Source organism: Dama dama, chromosome 13 (assembly GCF_033118175.1).
Source record: "Dama dama isolate Ldn47 chromosome 13, ASM3311817v1, whole genome shotgun sequence".
Classification (NCBI taxonomy): Eukaryota; Metazoa; Chordata; class Mammalia; order Artiodactyla; family Cervidae; genus Dama; species Dama dama.
Window position 1 is genome coordinate 32529080 of NC_083693.1, and position 21316 is coordinate 32550395.

A 21316-nucleotide genomic window follows, 5' to 3' on the forward strand; every position below is an offset into this window, starting at 1 on the left:
CCTCTTAGAGGAAAGCATAGGCAGAACACTCGATGACATAAAGCAAAGCAACAACCTCTATGACCCACTTCCTAGAGGACGCTTTGCTAAAGTTAAGTTGGCCTGGCATGTTGTGACTGGGACCAAGGTGGCCATTAAGGTCATAAAGAAATGGAAACAGCTTCTCCAGCCTCCAAGAGTTCTTTCATGAGATAAATAGTATGAAGCTGCTAGACCATGAAAACATCGCAAAACTCCTCGATGTCATTGACATGGAAGATTCTACCATCATGGTTATGGAATACATGCGCGGGGGAGACATGCGCACCTCCCTGGATGAGCAGGGCCGCATGACCGAGAAGGAGGCCCAGCGCCCCTTCCGGCTGCTCCTATCGGCCCTGAACCACGGCCACTAGCCGGGCACCGTGCACCGGGACCTGAAACCAAGCAACTTGCTCCTTGCTGCTGACCGAATGTGAAGATTGCAGACCAGTCCGAGCAACAAATACCACCCTGGAGAGAAGCTAAACACATTCTGTGGCAGCCCTGCCTACGCAGCCCCTGAGGTATTCCTGGGGTCGATGTACTTAGGCCCGCCTGTGGATGTGTGGAGCCTTGGCGTCAGCCTGTACGTCATGGTGACTGGGTCCACACCCTTCCAAGGACGAGATTACTGGAAGATGAGGCAGAGTGTGCTCACAGGGCATTATTGTGTGCCCGACCACCTATCATATGAAAAAAGAACATTAATAACAAGCATGCTGACCCTCAACCCAACAGACAGAGCTACTTTACACCATCTTCGGCAGCATCCATGGGTCTAGATGGATGAGAAGGAGCCACTCCAGCCGCTCTGTGAAGAGGACTCGGAGGTGACAGTGCAGAAGCTTCTGGGCTCTAGGTGGGCTGAAAGCCAGAGCTCAGAAAGCCTGAGCTTGAATAGACCCAGGGTGGGGCCCCAGTCCATCCTTGTGAAGCCCTCCCTTGCCATGAAGGACTTCACCATCCAAAAACCTCAGCCTCCAAGCCCTGAGATTTCCACCATCTTACCAGCCTGGCCACTCCTGACGGAGACGATTCGGATACTGGACACAACCCATGATTCAGATGAGATCACTGACCCTACCACTCCCCCACCTACCCCATCTTCCTGGTGTGACCATGGGGCCACTCCCTCCACCCATGGCACCCCGGACACCCGCCACACCTGCCACACACCTGCCACTAGCGATATCTGCTGCACAGGTGGCCCCCGAGACACCAGCAGCATCCAAGACATCAGTGGCACCCGGGACACCCGAGACACCAGCGGCATCCGAGATACCCGCGATACCCGCGGCAAGAGCGGCACCCATGACACCAGCGGCACCCGGGACCCCCGAGACACCAGCGGCACTCATGACACCCATGGCAAGAGCAGCACCCAGGACAAGAGCAGCACCCGAGACACCAGCGGCATCCGAGACGTCAGCGGCACCCGTGACACCCACGGCAAGAGCGGCGCACATGGCAAGGGTGGCAACTGTGGCAAAAGCAGCACCCGAGACACCAGCAGCAACCGGGACAAGAGTGGCCCCCGAGACACCCACGGTACCCGTGACATCAGCAGCAAAGCCCCAGAGGGAAACCACTACCCCCTGAGTGTGGCCAACACCGCCGGAAGCTCCGACCAAGGCGGGCAGCCCCACTCCCCAGCCACTCCCTCTCGCCTCAGCAAGAAAAAGAGGGGCGTGGCTGGGGGAATATGGAGGTTTATAAGAAAACACTGCTGTTGTGGGCTGCCCAGCAAAACCCGCACAAGTAAAATAGGCCCAGAACAACCCATGGATGACTGACCAAGACAAAAGGAGCCCTGCTGAGCTCCCTGGGACCCAGTCAAGTGGACTATGGGATTCAAATCCAGCACCTCCACGGCCTTCAGGAACCCTGGTCTGGAGCAGCCTGGGAGACCAGAAGAGGCATCACCTTGACCCAGCTGCCCCTCCTCTGCACTGGGTGAAACTTCACAGACTGGACTGTCCCCAGGGGCATGTCCCCCTTCCCCCGCACTCTCCCCTTCCATGTTGGTGGTGGAGGGGATAGTTCTTCCCAACTCCTTGTATCTTCAGAGTTTTAATAAACTTTATTTCTCCAGAAATATATATCTGTCTGTTTTGCATCCTCTCCAGTTAGAGAAGTGTGGAGTGATGTAGGACTTCGGGTTAATGACCTAACAATTAGCACAATGATTCTCAAGAGCAACAACTGCTGCACTGCAGGGCAGAAATGCAGATAGAGTATATTATTCTCCCACACTGACAATACTGAACATTTTCAGAAGGGCCGGGGGGAACTTTTGATCTCTGCAGCCTGTGTTAATTATGACCAGGAGGTCTAGGATAGGATAGTAAGTCCCCTGAACCAGCTGGTGGGTGGTGTGGTCAGCTCCCTGTGCAGATGAGTTTCCTGAATGTCCTGCAGGAGTCCCTGCTCTCCTCTCCCCTGTGGGGAGGGGCCCTGATGGGTGGGGTTTTGTTACACTATTGCTTGTTTTATGTTGTGGCCTCATGGCATGTGGGATCTTAGTTCCCCGACCAGGGATGGAACCCACATCCCTTGCATTGGAAGGCAAAGTCCTAACACTGGACTGCCAGGGGAAATGCCGTTTTGGACGTGGGGGTTTGACCACAGGGACTGGATGATTTTAAAACACTAGATTTGTCAGCATTACCTGGTTCCCTTGTTCAACGAGCCCTTGAACACAGGGGTGACTGGAACAGGGTCTTCTCCCCAGAGGCCTGTCTCTGGGGATGCACACTCTTGGCGGCAATGCCTGCACCGTTCCATTGGCTCTTGTGCGCTTACATGTCACTTGCCGACTGCGGAATCCTTCACCACAAGACACAGAGCACTCTGACCACGTGCCTGTGAGCCACCTAAGAACAAAAACTACAGGAGCTTAGTAGGACAGTCCCTATGGGGACTGTCTTCCAAAGAGAAAGCCCATAGCAGTATGACTGTTTCAGGGCCAACACATGTGTCTGGGAGTGGGCAGCAGCACAGTAACTCCGAGCCATACTCTAAGATTTCCTTTCACTCAGAAGCAACAGAATCACCGTGTAGAGAGCATAGCATCGGGATGGGATAAAGTCATCCTCAGGGAGGTAAAAGCCATCAGCTGTGTGGCCTCAGAGAGCAGAGCTAGGGCAAAAGTAGGTGGAAATTTTGGAAAGGTGAATTTCAACTCATTGAAACCAAAGGGAGGAAAAAAGGAGGTGGCACCTGCGTGCTCCTTGTTGTTGGTTTTGTTTGGTTGCTCAGACGTGTCTGATTCTTACAACCTCATGGGCTGTAGCCCACCAGACTCCTCTGTCCGTGGGATTTCCCAAGCAAGAATACTGGAGAGGGTTGCTATCTCCTCCCCTAGAGGATCTTCCCAAGCCAGGGATCGAACCTGTCTCCTGCAGCTCCTGCATTGGCAGGCAGATTCTTTACCACTAGCGCCATCTGGGAAGATGAACTGGGAGACTGGGATTGACATATATACACTACTATGTATAAAACAGATAACTAATGAAAGGCTACTGTATCACATAGGGAACTCAGCATGCTGTGGTGACTAAATGGGAAGGAAATCCAAAAAAAAGGGGATGTATGTATACATGTGACTGATTAACTTTGCTGTACAGTAGAAACACATCGTAAAGCAACTATCCTCCAATAAAAAATAAATAAAAGATGTTTCTGCTTATAGAGTGGACAAGGCACTCTAGAGAGGAGACAAAACTCAGGAGGCTCCTGAGGTGGCCCTTATGAGGAATGACAAAGACATTGGGAACAGTGGAAAACTGACAGGAATGGATGGAAGTGAGAGGAAAGGGGGGTGGTAGCTTAGGATGTAGTCATTGTGATTTGGAACACTAACTAGGGGCAGATCAGATTTGGTGGAGATTATGAGTTTGATTTTGGATACTTTTAAAACTACTGATTTGTGTCATCCATGATATCGAAAGGTTATTAATGGCTTTACCCCTGGGGATGCAGATGATACCACTCTAATGACAGAAAAAGAGGAACTAAAGAGTCTCTTGATGAGGGTGAAGGAGCAGAGTGAAAGAGCCAGCTTAAGACTACATAGTAAAAAAAAAACTAAGATCATGGCATCTGGCTGCATTGCTGCATGGCAAATAAAAGGGGGAAAGGTGGAAGTAGTGACAGATTTCCTCTTCTTGGGCTCCAAAATCACTGTGGATGGTGACTGTAGCCATGAAATCAGAAGACGATTGCTTCTTGCCAGGAAAGTGATGAGAAACCTAAACAGTGTGTTGAAAAGCAGAGACATTATTGCTCTGCCAACAAAGGTCTGTATAGTCAAGACTGTGGTCTTCCCAGTGGGCATGTACAGTTGTGAGAACTGGACCACAAACAAGGCAGAACACCAAAGAAGTGATGCCTTTGAACTGTGGTGCTGGAGAAGACTCCTGAAAGTCCTTTGGACAGCAAGGATATCAAACCAGTCAATCTTAAGGGAGATCAACCTGAATATTCACTGGAGAGACTAATGCTGAAGCTGAAGCTCCAGCACTTTGGTCACCTGATGAGAACAGACGACTCATTGGAAAAGTCTTTGATGCTGGTAAAGATGTAGGGCAGAAGGAGAAGAGGACATTAGAGGATGAGATGCTAGATGGCATCACCGATGCAATGAACATGAACTTGGACAAACTCTGAGAGATGGTGAGGGGCAGGGAGGCCTGGCGTGCTGCAGTCTATAGGATCATAAAGAGTCAGACATGACAGGCGAATGAGTAACACCACCACTCGTGGGGGTAGAGTCTAAGGAATGGTGCTTTCCCCGAGTGCCTCTTGTGATGCTGGCCTACTGCCATATCTCTGAGGTGAACCCATGATCATCTTCCCTGTGCTCTTAAGGTCCATTGTGAGTGCAGGGAGCAGGTGAGAGTGGCAATTAAGACCAGAAGCTCTGAAATCAGGCTAACCCAATTTGAATTCTGGCCCTCATAACTGTGTGGCCTAGGGGTGTTTTTCCAACTGTACAATAGAGAATGAACAACACTGGAGACATCCCTGGAGGTCCAGTGGTTAAGACTGAGCTTCCGGTGCAGGGGACTTGGGTTCAATCCCTGGTTCATTACGTGGTGTAGCATAATCAAAGAAATAAAATAAATGTTTTAAACAAGAAAATGAACAATATTGACTTGATAGGTGACTGTGAAGTGATCCATATAAACTATTTAGCTGAGCACCTAGTATAGTCCACATAAAACAAATCTTAGTGGTTGAGTTATTCAGTCCAAATTACTGTGCATTTTAAAACAAGTGAAACGCTGGTAGCAAGGAGAGAAGAGTGACTGCACACACCTCGGGGGGCAGTCCCGGATGTTACAGGGCTGGAACGCAGCCCGTGGCTTCCGGAGCTGGTCACAGAAGGCCTCGCTCACTTCCTGCCCGTTGGCCATCAGGCACTGGGGTCTCTGAACTTGGGCTCCCAAGTGGCCGCACGTGGCAGAACAATGAGTCCAGTTGCCAAGCTCCCAGAAAGTCTCTGCAGAGAGAAAAGGAATGTCACAGATGGCCGCCAGAGGAAAAGGGATGATGGGTTGGAGACGACCCGGCCAAAGACAACTATGAGCTGCTTGCTGGTTAGCTGCCCGTTGGGCTCTCTGAGCAGCACACAGAGAATCTGCCATCAGATGGGGTAAAGGGATCCTTTAAATCTCATTTTCCCTTGACTAGCTCGTTGTCATAACTGCGGGGGGTTATTACAGCCAGGATGGAGCTGTTGGTCCTGCAGCTGGACTGGAACCCAGTGTGTCTGATGCCAAATCTAACTCTTTCAAAATACTCCTCACATTTCACAAAGGCCCCTTGACAGTTCAAGGCAAGACATACAGCCTGGGAAAGGGGTTGTCTCAGGCCAGCCAGATCTGCCAGAAAAGCCCCAGAGAAAGAGGAGAAACTCTGTGCAGTGGGCCAGCTTCTCAAGACTCTCCCAGCAGAGCCAAGAGGACAAGAGAGGAGGGTCTCTCCAGGGGATGCCCTAATGGATTCTCTTTCTCAAAAGTGGATTAGACTGAGAGAGATGAAAGACGATTTAGCGGGGAGCAGGGATTAAGCAGACAGGTTCAAGACACATTTCAATTCCATTCTTCCTTCTCTACTGATTCTGAATCTAACCTTCAGATGAGTCCTGAAGCTGAATAAATAATTTGCCATAGAGCCCTCTGGAAAGGTGAAAATGGGAGTTTCCTTTAAAAAAGCTGAAGTGGACCACCTCCAATAATCTTGGCTTGTTTTCCTTTTGGTCCTTGTTCCAAGCAGCCTTTCTTTTCCCTTTTGACACTGGATAAAAAGATGAAGTAGGACATGACGATGACAGATTTGTGTATGATCACGGAAAGTACCAGATTTTCTTGTAATAATCACAAGTAAGTAATAGCTACCAGCTGTGTCCACAGGCTGCTCCACTGAGTACACCTATGCCTTTAACTTAACTGTTTTCCAGTACTTCCTTCTGATGTTGGAATTTTGTCCTAAGTTGTATATCATTTGTAAAGCACAACAGTACACATTTTTAGCTGCCCGACAGTTTTTTAATTTTTTTTTATTTTTTTTGAGGTTTATTTATTTATTTATTTATTTTTATTATTATTATTTTTTTTTCCAGTGGGTTTTGTCATACATTGAAACATTTTTTAGAAATAGCTAAGTTTATTGAGAAGTTTCCAGTGATAGGTACTGAGTTAAACACTTTAACATCATTTTTCCATTTAATTCTCATAGCCATCCTGTGATTTAGATTATTTTTACTTGCAGAGGTAGAAATGGAAATAAGCTATGTGACTTTTCCAAGGTCCTGCAGCTGGACTGGAACCCAGTGTGTCTGATGCCATACCTAACTCTATGTCACATTTCTTAAAGGCAAGACAGTTCAAGGCAAGACATACATGCATTTCTTTAAAAAATATACCTCTTTTTATTGAGGTATAATTCATATATGATAAAATGCTCATATGTCAAACATGCAGTTCTATGAGTTTTCACAATTGTATGTACTTAGGTAACCATAATCCAGAGCAAGGTATATACATTTCATCACTCACAAAGCTTCCTCTTGTCTATGAAGCAGGTTAAAGGCTAACAGAGTTTTGCCAAGAGAACACACTGTCATAGCAAACACCCTCTTCCAACAACACAAGAAAAGACTCCACACATGGACATCACCAGATGCTCAATACTGAAATCAGAGTGATTACATTCTTTGCAGCCAAAGATGGAGAATCTCTATACAAGTCAGCAAAAACAAGACTGGGAGCTGACTGTGGCTCAGATAATGAACTCATTATTGCCAAATTCAGACTTAAATTGAAGAAGGTAGTGAAAACCACTGCCTTCTGAATGGAAGACCATACCTGAATGGCAGACCACTCAGGTATGACCTAAATCAAATCCCTTACGATTACACAGTGGAAGTGACAAATAGATTCAAGGGATTAGATCTGATAGACAGAGTGCCTGAAGAACTATGGACTGAGGTTCGTGACATTATACAAGAGAAAGTGAGCAAGACCATCCCCAAGAAAAAGAAATGCAAAAACGCAAAATGGTTGTCTGAGGAGGCCTTACAAATAGCTGAGAAAAGAGGAGAAGCTAAAGGCAAAGGAGAAAAGGAAAGATATACCTAGCTGAGTGCAGAGTTCCAAAGAATACCAAGGAGAGATAAGAAAGGCTTCCTCACTGACCAATGCAAAGAAATAGAGGAAAATAATAGAGTGGGAAAGACTAGAGATCTCTTCAAGAAAATTAGATATACCAAGGGAACATTTCATGCAAAGATGGGCACAATAAAGGACAGAAATGGTATGGACCTAACAGAAGCAGAAGATATTAAGAAGAGGGGGCAAGAATACACAGAAGAACTATACAAAAAAGATCATCATGACCCAGATTACCACGATGGTGTGATCAATCACCTAGAGCCAGACATCCTGGAATGTGAAGTCAAGTGGGCCTTAGGAAGCATCACTACAAGCAAAGCTAGTGAAGGTGATGGAATTCCAGTTGAGTTATTTCAAATCCTAAAATATGATGCTGTGAAAGTGCTGCACTCAATATGCCAGCAAATTTGGAAAACTCAGCAGTGGCCACAGGACTGGAAAAGCTCAGTTTTCATTCCAATCCCAAAGAAAGGCAATGCCAAAGATTGTTCCAACTACTGCACAATTGTACTCATCTCACTCGCTAGCAAGATAATGCTCAAATTCTCCAAGCCATGCTTCAACAGTACATGAACTGTGAACTTCCAGATGTTCAAGCTGGATTTAGAAAAGGCAGAGGAATCAGAGATCAAATTGCCAACATCCATTGGATCATTGAAAAAGCAAGAGAGTTCCAGAAAAACATCTACTTCTGCTTATTGACTATACCAAAGCCCTTGGTTGTGTGGATCACAACAAACTGTGGAAAATTCTTCAAGAGATGGGAATACCAGGCCACCTTACCTGACTCCTGAGAAATCTGTATGCAGGTCAAGAAGCAACAGTTAGAACCAGACATGGAAAAACAGACTGGTTCCAAATCGGAAAAGGAGTACATCAAGGCTGCATATTGTCACCCTGCTTATTTAACTTATATGCAGAGCACATCATGTGAAATGCTGGGCTGTATGAAACAAAAGCTGGAATCAAGCTTGTTGGGAGAAATATCAATAACCTCAGATATGAAGATGACACCACAGTTATGGCAGAAAACAAAGAACAACTAAAGAGCCTCCTGATGAAAGCGAAAGAGGAGAGTGAAAAAGTTGGCTTAAAACTCAACATTCAGAAAACTAAGATCATGGCATCCAGTCCCATCACTTCATGGCAAATAGATGGTGAAACAACAGAAACAGTGAGACTTTATTTTTTGGGGGCTTCAAAATCACTGCAGATGGTGACTGTAGCCATGAAATTAAAAGATGTTTTCTCCTTGGAAGAAAAGCTATGACCAACCTAGACAGCATATTAAAAAGCAGAGACATTACTTTGCCAACAAAGATCCAAGTCAAGACTATGGTTTTTCCAGTAGTCATTTACGGATGTGAGAGTTGGACCATAAAGAAAGCTGAGCACCGAAGACTGATGCTTTTGAACTGTGGGGTTGGAGAAGACTCTTGAGAGTCTCTTGGACTGCAAGGAGATCAAACCAGTCAATCCTAAAGGAAATCAATCCTGAATATTCATTGGAAGGACTGATGCTAAAGCTGAAACTCCAATACTTTGGCCACCTGATGTGAAGAACTGACTCATTGGAAAAGACACTGATGCTGGGAAAGATTGAAGGCGGGAGGAGAAGGGGACGACAGAGGATGAGATGGCTGGATGGCATCACTGCCTCGATGGACATGAGTTTGGGTAAACTCCGGGAGTTGGTGATGGACAGGGAGGCCTGGCGTGCTGCGGTCCATGGGTTCACAGAGAGTCAGACATGACTGAGCAACTGCACTGAACTGCACTGCCCCTCCTCCCAGGCAACTACTTCTTTATTTCTGCCAAGATGCATCAGTAGTATGTGTTCTTGGACTTCATACAATATGTACTCTTTTCTGTCTGGCTTCTTTTGCTTAACATGTTTTTGAGATTCACCCACATTTTTGTGTATATCGGTAACTCACTCTTTTTTATTGCTGAATACTATTCCATTGTATGAATATACCATGGTTTGTTTATCCATTCTCCTATTGATGGTCATTATGAAGTAAGACTATAAAGAATATGCTTGTAGGTTTTTCTTTTTTTGTGAACATGTTTTCATTTTTCTTGGGTAAATACCTGTGAATGTAATTGTTGGGTCAAGGATAGGTGTGTGCTTAACTTTATTAGAACCTGCCACATAGTTTTCCAATGTGGTTGTCCCATTTTATCCATCTGCAGTGCACTGGGAATTTCTTTTGATGCCAAAATGTTTACGTCATCAGTTGGTTTTCACTATTCTGGTAGGTGCGATACTGCATCTCATTGTACTTTCAATTTTCATTTTCCTGAAAGTCTGTCAGTCCTTTTTGTGAACTTCAAGTCTTTTGTCATTGTCTTTCTCAGGGAGGGGAGAGTTCATTGTTAAACTCTAATAGTTCCTCATATATTCTGGATATAAGTTCTTTATCAGACACAGGTACTGCCAATCTTTCTCCCAGTCTAAGGCTTATGTGTTCATATTCTTAATAGTGTCTTTGATTAGCAGATTTTTGATGAGGTCCGATTTGATTTTTTTCATTTTATGATGAATGATTTTTGACACAAATGAATCGAAAAAGTAGATCATTATTTCCTCCCATACAGAACTCCTCAGTGGCTTCTCATGTTTTGGGAGTAAAACTCCAGTCTTCACCTTGACCTTCAAAGCCTTGAATGATTTGGTCCTCAGAAGCTCTCCAGCTTCATCTCACACCCCTTCTCCTGCTACCCCACTGAACCCTCACCACACCAATCTTCTTTCTGTTCCTTAACCACGCAAAGCCTGTGCTCACTTTAGAGTCCTCGCGCTCACTGTTCCCTCTGCCAGAAACGCTCTTTCCTCACCTCTTGGGATGGATGGCTCTGCCCCATCCCTTAGGCCTGGACTCACATATCACCTCCTCAGAAGGGTAAAGTAGTTATGTGCAATCACCATTGGGCTCACCACCCTATTTCCTTCTCTTCATAGCACTTTCCACTGAGATATAACCTGTACACTTATTTGTTTACTGGTTTATTATCCATCTCTCTGACTGGAATGGCAAATCCTTGACACTAGACATATTAAATACTTAGGTGCTCAGCCAGTATTTGTTAAGGTGACAAATTAATTTCTTTGAAATGCTAGCCACTGAAGGGTTGGCATATTCCACAATGTACACACACACGTGTGTGTGTGGTGCATGTGTGTGTGTGCAGGAGGTGGTAGAACAATGTAGGTAGTTTCAATAAATCAAAGTTTTAAATATTCCAAAGATGTCAACTTTACCAGCAACTTCAGCCTCATGAGTATCCAATCTTTTAATTAACTGATTTGAAGGCATTCATTTGATTTTCATGTTCCATTCCACGTGGAACTTCTCTCTGCCTGTGCACATCCTGATTTCTCTGCCTGGAACATTCTTCTTCCTCCTCCCAGAGCAACATCCTCATTTCTGTGGAAACCTGGTTGGCTTCTCCAGAGAGCATTAGGGACCCCTCCTCAGAGCTACTGTGTCCTTTGGAGCTGACTCACTGGAAAAGACCCTGAGGCTGGGAAAGATTGAAGGCAAAAGGCAAAGGGGGTGGCAGAGAATGAGGGATGAGATGGTTAGATAGCATCACTGACTCAATGGACATGAATTTGAGCAAACTCCAGGAGACAGTGAAGGACGGGGAAGCGTGGCATACTGCAGTCCATAGGGTCGCAAAGTGTCAGACATGACTTAGTGGCTGAACAACAAACAACTATTACAGTCTTTGTCACTCTGCTTCAAAATATCTGTTCACATGACCATCTCCTTCTCTAGACTATGAGCTTCTCAAAGGCTAGGTCATCTATGCATTCCCAGCTCTGGCAAAAGCAAGCAAACACTGGGCAAATATTTGCTGAACATGGCTATGTTTGTGTCTGAATGTTTGTGTCTCTCTAAAATTTGTGTCAAATCCTAACACCCAGGAGGTGGGGGCTTTGGGAAGTAATTAGGGCACATAGGCGGAGCCCTCATGAATGAGATTAGTGCCCTAAGGAAAGAAGCCCCAGGGAGCCCCTTCATCCCTTTGGCCATAAGAGGACACAGCAAAAAGATGACTGTGAACCAGGAAGCTGGCCCTCATCAGACATCGGATCTGCCCCTACCTTGATCTTGGATTTCCCTGCCTCCAGAACTGCAAGAAATAAATGCCTGTTGTTTATAAGCCACCCCCTCCATGCTGGTCTGTGCTATGTTATTATGGTAGTGCAAACAGACTAAGATGAATGTTGAATGAATGGATGAAGGTGCTTCTAAGGATGGTAGCACTATGTCTAAAAGAAGAGAAAATGGTATCACATAAATAACCCTAGAATATGATCTCATAAATAACATGAGCTGGCTTGTTGAATGGCGACTCAACACGATTTTCTCCTTCTATGCTCTCTCTGCATCCACATCTCTAGAATCTCTATTTGCTGAATTACATTCTACATGACATAACCTGAAAATGAAAGACACTAGCTAAAGATTTAAAAGATTGAAATGGTGTAGCCTTTACTGTTCCTATAGAGTAGACAGAATAAAACATGAGGTCAGACAGCAACTTCTGTGTGTCCTTCTGCTATTCATTCATTTTAATCTACAAGGAGCTGAGACCAGCAGTACGGGTTCCTTGTGATTCAAGCATTTCTGACTTTCTTTTTTATTCTAAGTACCAAGGACCTTTATTCTCAAGTCTGATGTTGAATCTGTAGCTGTAGATAATACGTCAGTATTTTGAGAATAAAGGGTCCCATTATCTTCATGCTTTGCAAGTCCTCAGCCACAGAGTTAAGCCTCATTCTCATAAACATTCTGATTTTCTTAACTCTGCCCCTATCTCTTGGCCTCTTAGAGTTTTGCAAGACACACTTAGATTAGGTTCTTATGACTAAGCACTGATATATAACAAAGTTAATATGTGTGGGAAAACATACTTGTGAAAGAAGACCAATGAAAGAATCGATTCAACAATCCTTAGCAAATCTTGCCTCTATAAACATTTACCAAGTTAGCAATCATTTTGCAACTAGAAAACCAATACCTGTGTTACCACAAATAATGATGCACATTTGGGATATGAGCTCCATGGGCTTCCTCAGGAGTGAATTTTTTTTAAAGCTTCCATATGGAAGGGACATGTTGAACAAGTTCTTAGCTACACAAACACATAGCATCTCTACATGTTTTCTGGATTACAGCCTAACTAACAAGGTAGGAAAAAATACATTCACCAGAATTCCAGAAGGGACTGGAGGAAGCAGCTGGGGCTGACAGGCTCCTCCCCTCCAGACAGCTATGGGAACAGGACAAGGGGTGATGCTTTATAGGGGACCTCACGTGGTGACAGGTACACGCTTTTGGGAGGGTTGTGCAGCATAAGTGTAAGGGCAGACAATGGTGGAGGAATGCTGTATATTGTGTGACATCATTCTTGATTCCTCCGTCATGTGACTAGAGTCATGCGCTGCCTGACTGCAGAGATGTCTGAAGAGAAGAGGTGTGTGGGACAGGACCGAGACACCATGCAGACTCCTGAGTGGAGCGGGGAAAGAAGGGGTAAGGCCAGAACTGACTTCTTAGGGACCTGAGGGAAGGCACTAGCATTAGACAGGCTAAGCCTGCCCCATCTGTTGAAAATCTTCCATATTACGATCCTAGAGGACCACAGAGGTCTTTGGGCCTGGCGTGCTGCAGTCCATGGGGTCACAATGAGTCGGACATGACTTAAGAGACTGAACAACAACAAGAGGTACACCAGGGTCTTTCTGGCCAGCACTGAGAGTCCAGGAGGGTGATATGAGGAACACAAAGAGACAACTATGTATTTGGGCTCTAGCACACACTTTTATGAGTCTCAGCTTTCCTCATTTATACAGCTGGATAAAAGATTACTGCCCCCAACACTGCACTATTGTAAACATCAGAAGAGGTATGGACATGAAAGCGCTTCCTGCGTGACTATCCCAGCTCCCCATCTATTTATGTCTCTGTGTCTGCACGTGTGCTAGGTTGTGTCCGACTCTCTGCAACCTTATGGACTGTAGCCCGCCAGACTACTCTGTCCACGGGATTTCCCAGGCAACAATACTGGAGTGGGTTGCCATTTCCTCCTCCAGGTGATCTTTCTGATCCAGGGATTGAACCTGGGTCTCCCGAATTGCAGGTGGATTTTTTACGGCTGAACCATCGGGGAAATCCATTTATGTCTCTGGGCTCCTCTAACTGCCAACAAGAAAAGCCATGGAGAAAGCTCTTTCCATCATCCCCTTAGTTCAGCAGTGGATTCTATAATCTCATACCGGTTCTGCCATTGATCCAATATTATCCATTTATGAGACACTTATTTAATACTTACACCTGTCTGAGGTGCTGGAGATACAAAGGGGGAGTAATGAATGATCTCTCATGTCAGTCTATCTGACTTCTGTGATTAACTCTCAATCACTTCCAAACTCTGGGGGGAAAGAGGAGCATTATTTATTGAGTCTTCAAACTGTTGCAACTTGTAGCTCATTCTGGTGACAAGAGTTTGTTGAGTTGCAGATATTATCCCTAAAGACAGCAGCAGATGCATCCAAATGCCATCCTGTGCCAGGGGCTCACTGCAATGACCTTTCCCAAACTATAATACTGACTCCACTGCAAGCTGTCTTGACTCCACTGATTAGTAATTATTGAGCACCTGCTGGGTACCTCATACTATATTATATTCTTAGGGCACAAAAGAATCATTAGACATGGTCTCTACCATGAAGGGACCCACAATTTAGTGGAGGAAACAATTGGAGACTAATGTGTGTCAGGACTCAGTCAGGGACCAAGCAGTGAGACCTGAGAAAGGAGAGGTCCAAAACAATCAGAGAAGGATTCACATAGGCGATGAGAATTCAGGTGGCTTAAAGGATGGTGAGAGAGCTAATTCTTAGGCAGGTCAATAAGGAGACCAGGTCCCTCGAGAAGGAGAAAGGGACAAATTTTTTTCTACATTCCTTGTCTTAGTCACTTAAGACATTTTTTTCTTAAGCTCTGAGTTGCTACAACAACAATCTACTTCCCCTAAGACTAACTTTCTTTAAGCCCAGAGCTAATGATTATATAACAACAATGTATCTTGAGGACATGTTTCTCCTTCTTAACAAAAACCTTCTGACTAATCCTGTTATTTTAAGATGTATGTTGTGGGGGCGGGTCTAGAAAGACCTTTAAAACCCTGAGATATTCTTTTAATCTATTGCTAGTAACCAATTGAAAAAGTATATAAAGCCACACCAGAACTAGTGAGTGGGGGCACTCTCCGCCCCCATCTGATGTCTATGTCAGAAGCTTTCTCTGTCCCTTTTTCACTGTAACAAAACTTTGGCCATATGAAGTTCTGAGTGACTGAAACTGTGTCTTTGGTCCCGAAGCAAAATTCTCTCCTTTGGAGATAATGAATCCGACACTGTTCACCAAAAGCTATCAATGGGAGGTATTGGGGCAACATGACTAAGGCAGTGAAGACCACCTCTTCCTGGGAAAGCAGTATGAATGGAAGCCAGATTTTCCAGGGAAGCTGCATGGTGTGTGTGTGTGTGGTGATGGATCACAGGGTGGGAAGCTGTGTGTGTGTGTGTGTGTGTGTGTGTGTGTGTGTGGTACTGGATCACAGTGTGGGAAACTGTGTTGCCTAGAACAGAGTTTAGTTATAAATTAAGGAGATGTAGAGCCAGAATGGGCTTCCCAGGTGGTGCTACTGATAAAGAACCTGCCTGCCATGCAGGGGATGAAAGAGATGTGGGTTTGATCCCTAGGTTGGGAAGACCCCCTGGAGGAGGACATGACAACCTACTTCAGTATGCTTGCCTGGAGAATCCTACAGTCAGAGGAGCCTGGCAGGCTACAGTCCATGGGGTCACAGAGAGTCAGACAGGACTGAAGCAACTTGGCACACAAGTACACACACAGAGGCAGAGTATGACGGATCTTGATTCTGGGCAGAAAGTTTATATCTCATTGTAGGTTCTTAGGCAGAGAAGCAGCAGCAAGGCAGTCACAGCCTTCTGAGAGAAGAACAGGTAAGACAGAGTATTAGATTTAGCGCCTGTTTGTAAGTGGACAGTGACAGCAATAGTTAAAACCATATAACGTCCACTTGTTTACTCCTTGACTCCAGAATCCACAAAACCGGGTCCTACTTTGCATATATTATAAGAAGCACTTGAAGACAACAAGGACTTGGTGCTTACCCAGCAAGTGGAGGACGGATGTTGCCATTGCCTTTCCAAGAGCATTGGTGGCTGTGCAGACATAGGTTCCTTCATTTTCAAGGGAAAGGTTCTGCAACAACAGGGATCCATTGAAAAGCAAGGAAATATTGTCACTCAGAGATCCTCCTTTCTTCAACCAAGTTACATTAGGCTGAGGGACACCTTTGGAATAAAAACAGATATGACAAAGGCAAATTCCTTTAAGAACAGAGCCACAGAACCATATGACAAATACCATTTAGCATTCTGACCACAAGCCAGCAAATGGGTTTCATCACACGTAATAGGAAAAATGGCTCTTTCTATTTCTACCACTCCTCTATGGCAGGTGAGGGATGCTGCTGAAGCAAACGGCTTTGGTCAGCTGAGCATGGGGTAGTTTACATCTGTGAGTCAAAGAACAGGAGCCAAAGAGGGTGGGCTTGCTCTGCAGTGGAAAGGGAGAGTAGTCTGAAGTTGAGTAAAGGTAATGCAAGGCTGGTTGGAAAACAGGAGCTGATGAAGCCAGATCAATGTGGAGGCAGAGAAACAGAAATTCCTAGCAGTGGGTTGTCGCAAAGAAGACTTTCGGAAACAAAAATATCAAATATGGATCGTTAAGTGGCCCACTGTGCACATGCAATGTGACGTTCCTCCTTCAGGAAGGACACAAAATCTTTAGGGAAATAGATTTTGCTCATCCCCACTTTTGTGAAAGAGGATACTACCAGGTAACACAAAGAAGGGTTGCATTTTACATTTGGGTCAGTGTGGGGTGAACAGACTGTACGTGACATCTCGGGACACAGAGAGGAACATGAGGGATTGAAAGAATTTCTTCCCTCATATCTTGAGAAGTCTCGAAGTCTCAGCAGTTTGCTGGGCTGTGGGGTATGAAGCTCAGAGTAATTGCATTAGGTTCCTTTTTAAAAAATAAGTCCATTTGCATTTTTTAAATTGGTATCTTTTTATTTTTTTATTTATTTTTTGGTCGCACTGTGTGGCATGTGGGATCTTAGTTCTCTGAACAGGGATTGAACCTGGGCCCCCTGCATTGGAAGCGCAGAGTCCTAACCACTGGACCACCAGAGAAGTCCCTCATTTGATTCTGAAGAGCTGGGGTGACCTCGGATGATGTCTGAGATCCAGCAAGGTTACTGGTTTTGAGGATGTCCCATCTTCCTGCAGTGCTCTGTCTAGAGAGACTGGCAGACACCACAAGTCTTTCTGACAAAAAAGAGATGCCACTGCTCTAATTATGAAGTCTGTTATGCATCTCACAAAAGGCAAAACATGCTTCATGAACCCTTGGATTCTCACAGTTTTTTTCCAACTCTGGGGAAGCAGTCATTGTTTCATTGTTAGCTTTGACTTAACAGCTAAGGAAGCTTGTCAAGGCAAAACCAGCCCAGAACCTAAATATCCAGAGAAGTGCTAATCACAGGTGTACTTATCTTTTGTTGTTGTTTCTTTTCAAATATAAACAGAAGGAGAGGTTAAACTTCCCTAAAGACACCAGCTAGCAAACCCTGGATCTGAAATTCACACCCATGCATTTTCCTCCAGAACTTAGCTCTTAACCAGAGTTTAGGTAGGTCCTATATATTTCTTGATAGATTTATTACTAGGCATCTTATATTTTTTACTTCCATAGTAAGCAGGCTCTTTTAAAATACATTTTATAGTTGTTTATTGCTGACAATTAGGAAAGCAATAAACACTGGCATATTTATCTGCTATCTACTCATCTTACTAAAGTTTATTATTTTGAATAGTTTTCAAGTAATTTTCTTCTTTTTTTAATAGTAAACAATCATATCACCTCTATGTAATGACAATTTTATCATTTTTTTCCTATATTTATATCTATGAAAGTGAAAGTGTTACTCGATCAGTCATGTCTGATTCTTTGCAACCTCATGGACTGTAGCCTGCCACGCTCCTCTGTCCACAGAATTCTCTAGGCAAGAATACTAGAGTGGATAGCCATTCCCTTCTCCAGGGGATCTTCTGAACCCAGGGATCAAACCCATGTCTCCTGCGTTGCAGGCAGATTTTTTACCATCTAAGCCATCAGGGAAGCCCTATGTATTTTTCTATTAACTATTACATTGTATGAACTAAAGTCTCTAGAACAATGCTGAAAAATAAGTTAGAGCAGGCACATTTCTCTCGCTTCCAACTCTAAAGGGAACATAACTCATGTTTTATCCTTAAGCAGGTGGTTTGCTTTTGTTTTCTGATAGTTGTCAAATCAAATAAATTTCCTTGTAACTCTAACTCACATGGAAATTTCTAAAACTTTGAGTTAGTATTTGTGAGAAAGGGAAAGTGTTAGTCACTAAGCTGTGTCGACTCTTTGTGACCCCATGGACTGTAGCCCGCCAGGCTCCTCTGTCCATGGAATTCTCTGGGCAAGAATACTAGAGTGGGTTGCCATTCCCTTCTCCAGGGGATCTTCCCAACCCAGGGACTGAACCCAGGTCTCCTGCATTGTAGGTGGATCCTTTACTGACTGAGCCACCAGAGAATTGGCTTTTAAAAAACTTAAAATATTTAAATATACTAATTTTCTTTTGAGTACAGCTTTGACTATATATCTTATACTTTGAAATGAAATAAATCATTACCATTATTTCATTCATTCAAAAATGTTTACAAGATCCCTACTCTGTGTGAGACTCTAGGCTGGAACTAAGGATATGATGTGCACTAGGTTTCCTCAAGAAACTTAATTTTAGAAAGGGGCTTTGCAGGGAACAGATGATTGCAGTAACATGACATAAGGGCTTCTGACAAACACTGGATGCCACTGGCACATAAAAACCGTATTTGATGCAGACTGGAGAGAGGGCTAAGATTTTAACATGCAGGAACAGCTAAGCTAATACATGAGGACAAGGGGGTGGGGATTGGGGGAAAATTGTTTTACATAGAGGGAATGGTGTACAAAAAGGCATACACATGAAGGAAAATATAATGCATTTGGGGAATCATAAATTGAGTTTTTTTATGACTGAAGTTTAAAGTACATTATTAATATTATTCATAGTAAGGAGTTTGGTGGAATTTATCCTAAAGGAAATAGAAAATGGCTTAATTACTTGAAGCAGTGGTAACATATTAGATTGGTGCTTTAGAAACATTGTCCTGGATGTGACGCAAATGGGGAAGGGTAAGGCAAGGGGCAGCAGGACCAGTTAGGTGGTCACTGAACCAACTGAGGTGAGACACAAAAGGGTGGGAGCAGGGGAACTAGAGAGAACAGATCAACTTAGTAACTACTCAAGAAGAACCAATAGGACTTGGTGACAGATTTGATACAGGGGAGTGAAGGAGAAAAAGGATTTAAGGAGGACATGCAGATAGAGGGTGGTACCATTAACTGAAACAGGGAAAATAAGAGGAAGAGCAGACCTGCATAGAGAATCTGATAAGCTTTTTTTTTCTTTTAAAATAACTGTAGTTAGCCTCCAACTAAAATAAATAAATTAAAAAAAACAGTCAAAATTCACAAATATTTAAATGGTTAAGGATTTGGAGGGTATAATAAAATATTTAGGAAAGAAAACAAGAAAATAAAATAACTGCATTTTACTATTTTTTTAAATCAGGGTACACTGCTTTACAATGTTGTGTTAGTTTCTGCTGCATAGCAAAGTGAATCAGCTACATGTATACATGTACCCCCTCCCTCCCAACCCCCGCCTACCCCACTCCCATCCCACCCCCTAGGTCATTGCGCAGCACTGGGCTGAACCCCCTGTGTTAGACAGCAGCTTCCCACTGGCCGTCTATTTCACCCATGGTAGTGTATGTACATCGATCCTGATCTCCCAGCTCATCCCACCCTTCCCTTCTCCTACCCCATGTTATATGCCAGTCATAAAAAGAATAAAACTGGGTCATTTGTAGACGTCGATGAATCTAGAGTCCTTCATACAGAGTAAAGTAAGTCAGAAAAAGAAAACAAATATGAAATATCGTATATTAACATATATATGTGGAATCTAGAAAAATGGTACAGATGTTCCTATTTTGAGGGCAGGAATAGGGAACATGATAAGTTGCTGTAAACATGTTGAGGCCTGAGGGGCAGGCATCTAATTTATCACACACTCGTAGGAGCCTGCTGGAACACTCCAGGGACAAGGCCCATCGGGTGACAGCGTCATACTCTCCCTCTGCCGTGCTCCGGAGCTCCAGAGTCCCAGGAGAGAGCGTTTACTCAAGCTGGCCCTGACTTCTGTGGGTGCCATCTAGGGGACACCTCTGGATCACCTGACTCTGGAGGACACGGGAACCCGTAATAACTGGAGTCACCTGGAAGAGAGCTCATACTCGTATCTGGCACCCTGATTTCTGTGACTGTGGTCAGGGGACACCTCCGCATCACGTGGCTCTGGTGGCTGATGGGGCTTATATTTGTGGGTCCCACAGGGTTCTGACCAGTGGAGAAAGAGTTCTTAAACTCCCCCAGGGCACAGCGAGAGGCCAGAGACGCAGGTGCTCCTTCTTCCTTGAAGAAAGTCTATTAGCTAAGCATCCTGACTATGTCCACAGGACAGGTTTCTGACAAAACCTGCATCTGGGGACTGACAGTGATCCCTTCCAGAGACAACTGAGGCTGGCAGCTGTCTTCAAGCTCACCCTCTGCCATGCTCCGTGGGTCCGGCGCTCCCTGGAAGCAAGCTTTACTGTTGGTGAAAGTGAAAGTGTTTGTCACTCAGTCGAGTCCGACTCTTTGTGACCCCATGGACTGTAGCTCACCAGGCTCTTCTGTCCATGGAATTCTCCAGGCAAGAATACTGGAGTGGGTTGCCATTTTCTTCTCCAGGGGATCTTCCTGACCCAGGGATTGAACCTGGGTCTCCCGTATTGCAGGCAGACTCTTTACCGACTGAGCCACCAGGGAAGACATCACTGTTGGTACGCTGGTGTATACATATTACACTGGAGTACAGTGGATTAACGCTGTTGTTAGTTTCAGATGTACAGCAGAGTGATCCAGTTACACACATACACGTATCTATTCTTTTTCAAACTCTTCTCCCATGTAGGTTGCTACCGAGTACTGAGCAGAGTTCCCTGTGTTGTACAGGAGGTCCTTGTTGGTTATCTGTCTTAAACACAGCACTGTATGTATGTTGATCCCCAACTCCCAATCTATCCCCCTGAACCATACCCCTTTGGAAACCAAAGGTTCTCTTAGCCTGTGAGTCTGTTTTTGTCTTCATTTGTATCTTGTACCGTGGTTTTTGTAGCTGCCAGCCAGGGGATGCACCTTGATCTGGTGGCTCTGGTGGCCAGGGGTGGGATGAAGCGGTGGGAGGATAGGGAGGTGTAGGGGATGGGGGGATTGCATTCCTGGGTCCCATGGGACCGTGGCAATCAGACAGAT

The 21316-nt window shown here is 44.7% G+C and overlaps 1 protein-coding gene and 1 non-coding gene across 2 annotated transcripts in view; both read right to left on the reverse strand.

Annotated features, from left to right (window-relative positions):
• Positions 1-21316, reverse strand: part of ADAMTSL3 (ADAMTS like 3) — a 371458-nt gene that overhangs the window by 23615 nt on the left and 326527 nt on the right. The window contains exons 23-25 of the mRNA XM_061158827.1: positions 15916-16098; positions 5341-5524; positions 2690-2894 (exon numbers count right to left, since the gene is read on the reverse strand). Of these exons, the coding sequence (XP_061014810.1) occupies positions 2690-2894; positions 5341-5524; positions 15916-16098 (572 nt within the window). The remainder of the gene's footprint in view (positions 1-2689; positions 2895-5340; positions 5525-15915; positions 16099-21316) is intronic.
• TRNAG-UCC (transfer RNA glycine (anticodon UCC)) lies at positions 16935-17007 on the reverse strand. Its single transcript has one exon. It is a non-coding gene; the product is annotated as a tRNA-Gly (tRNA).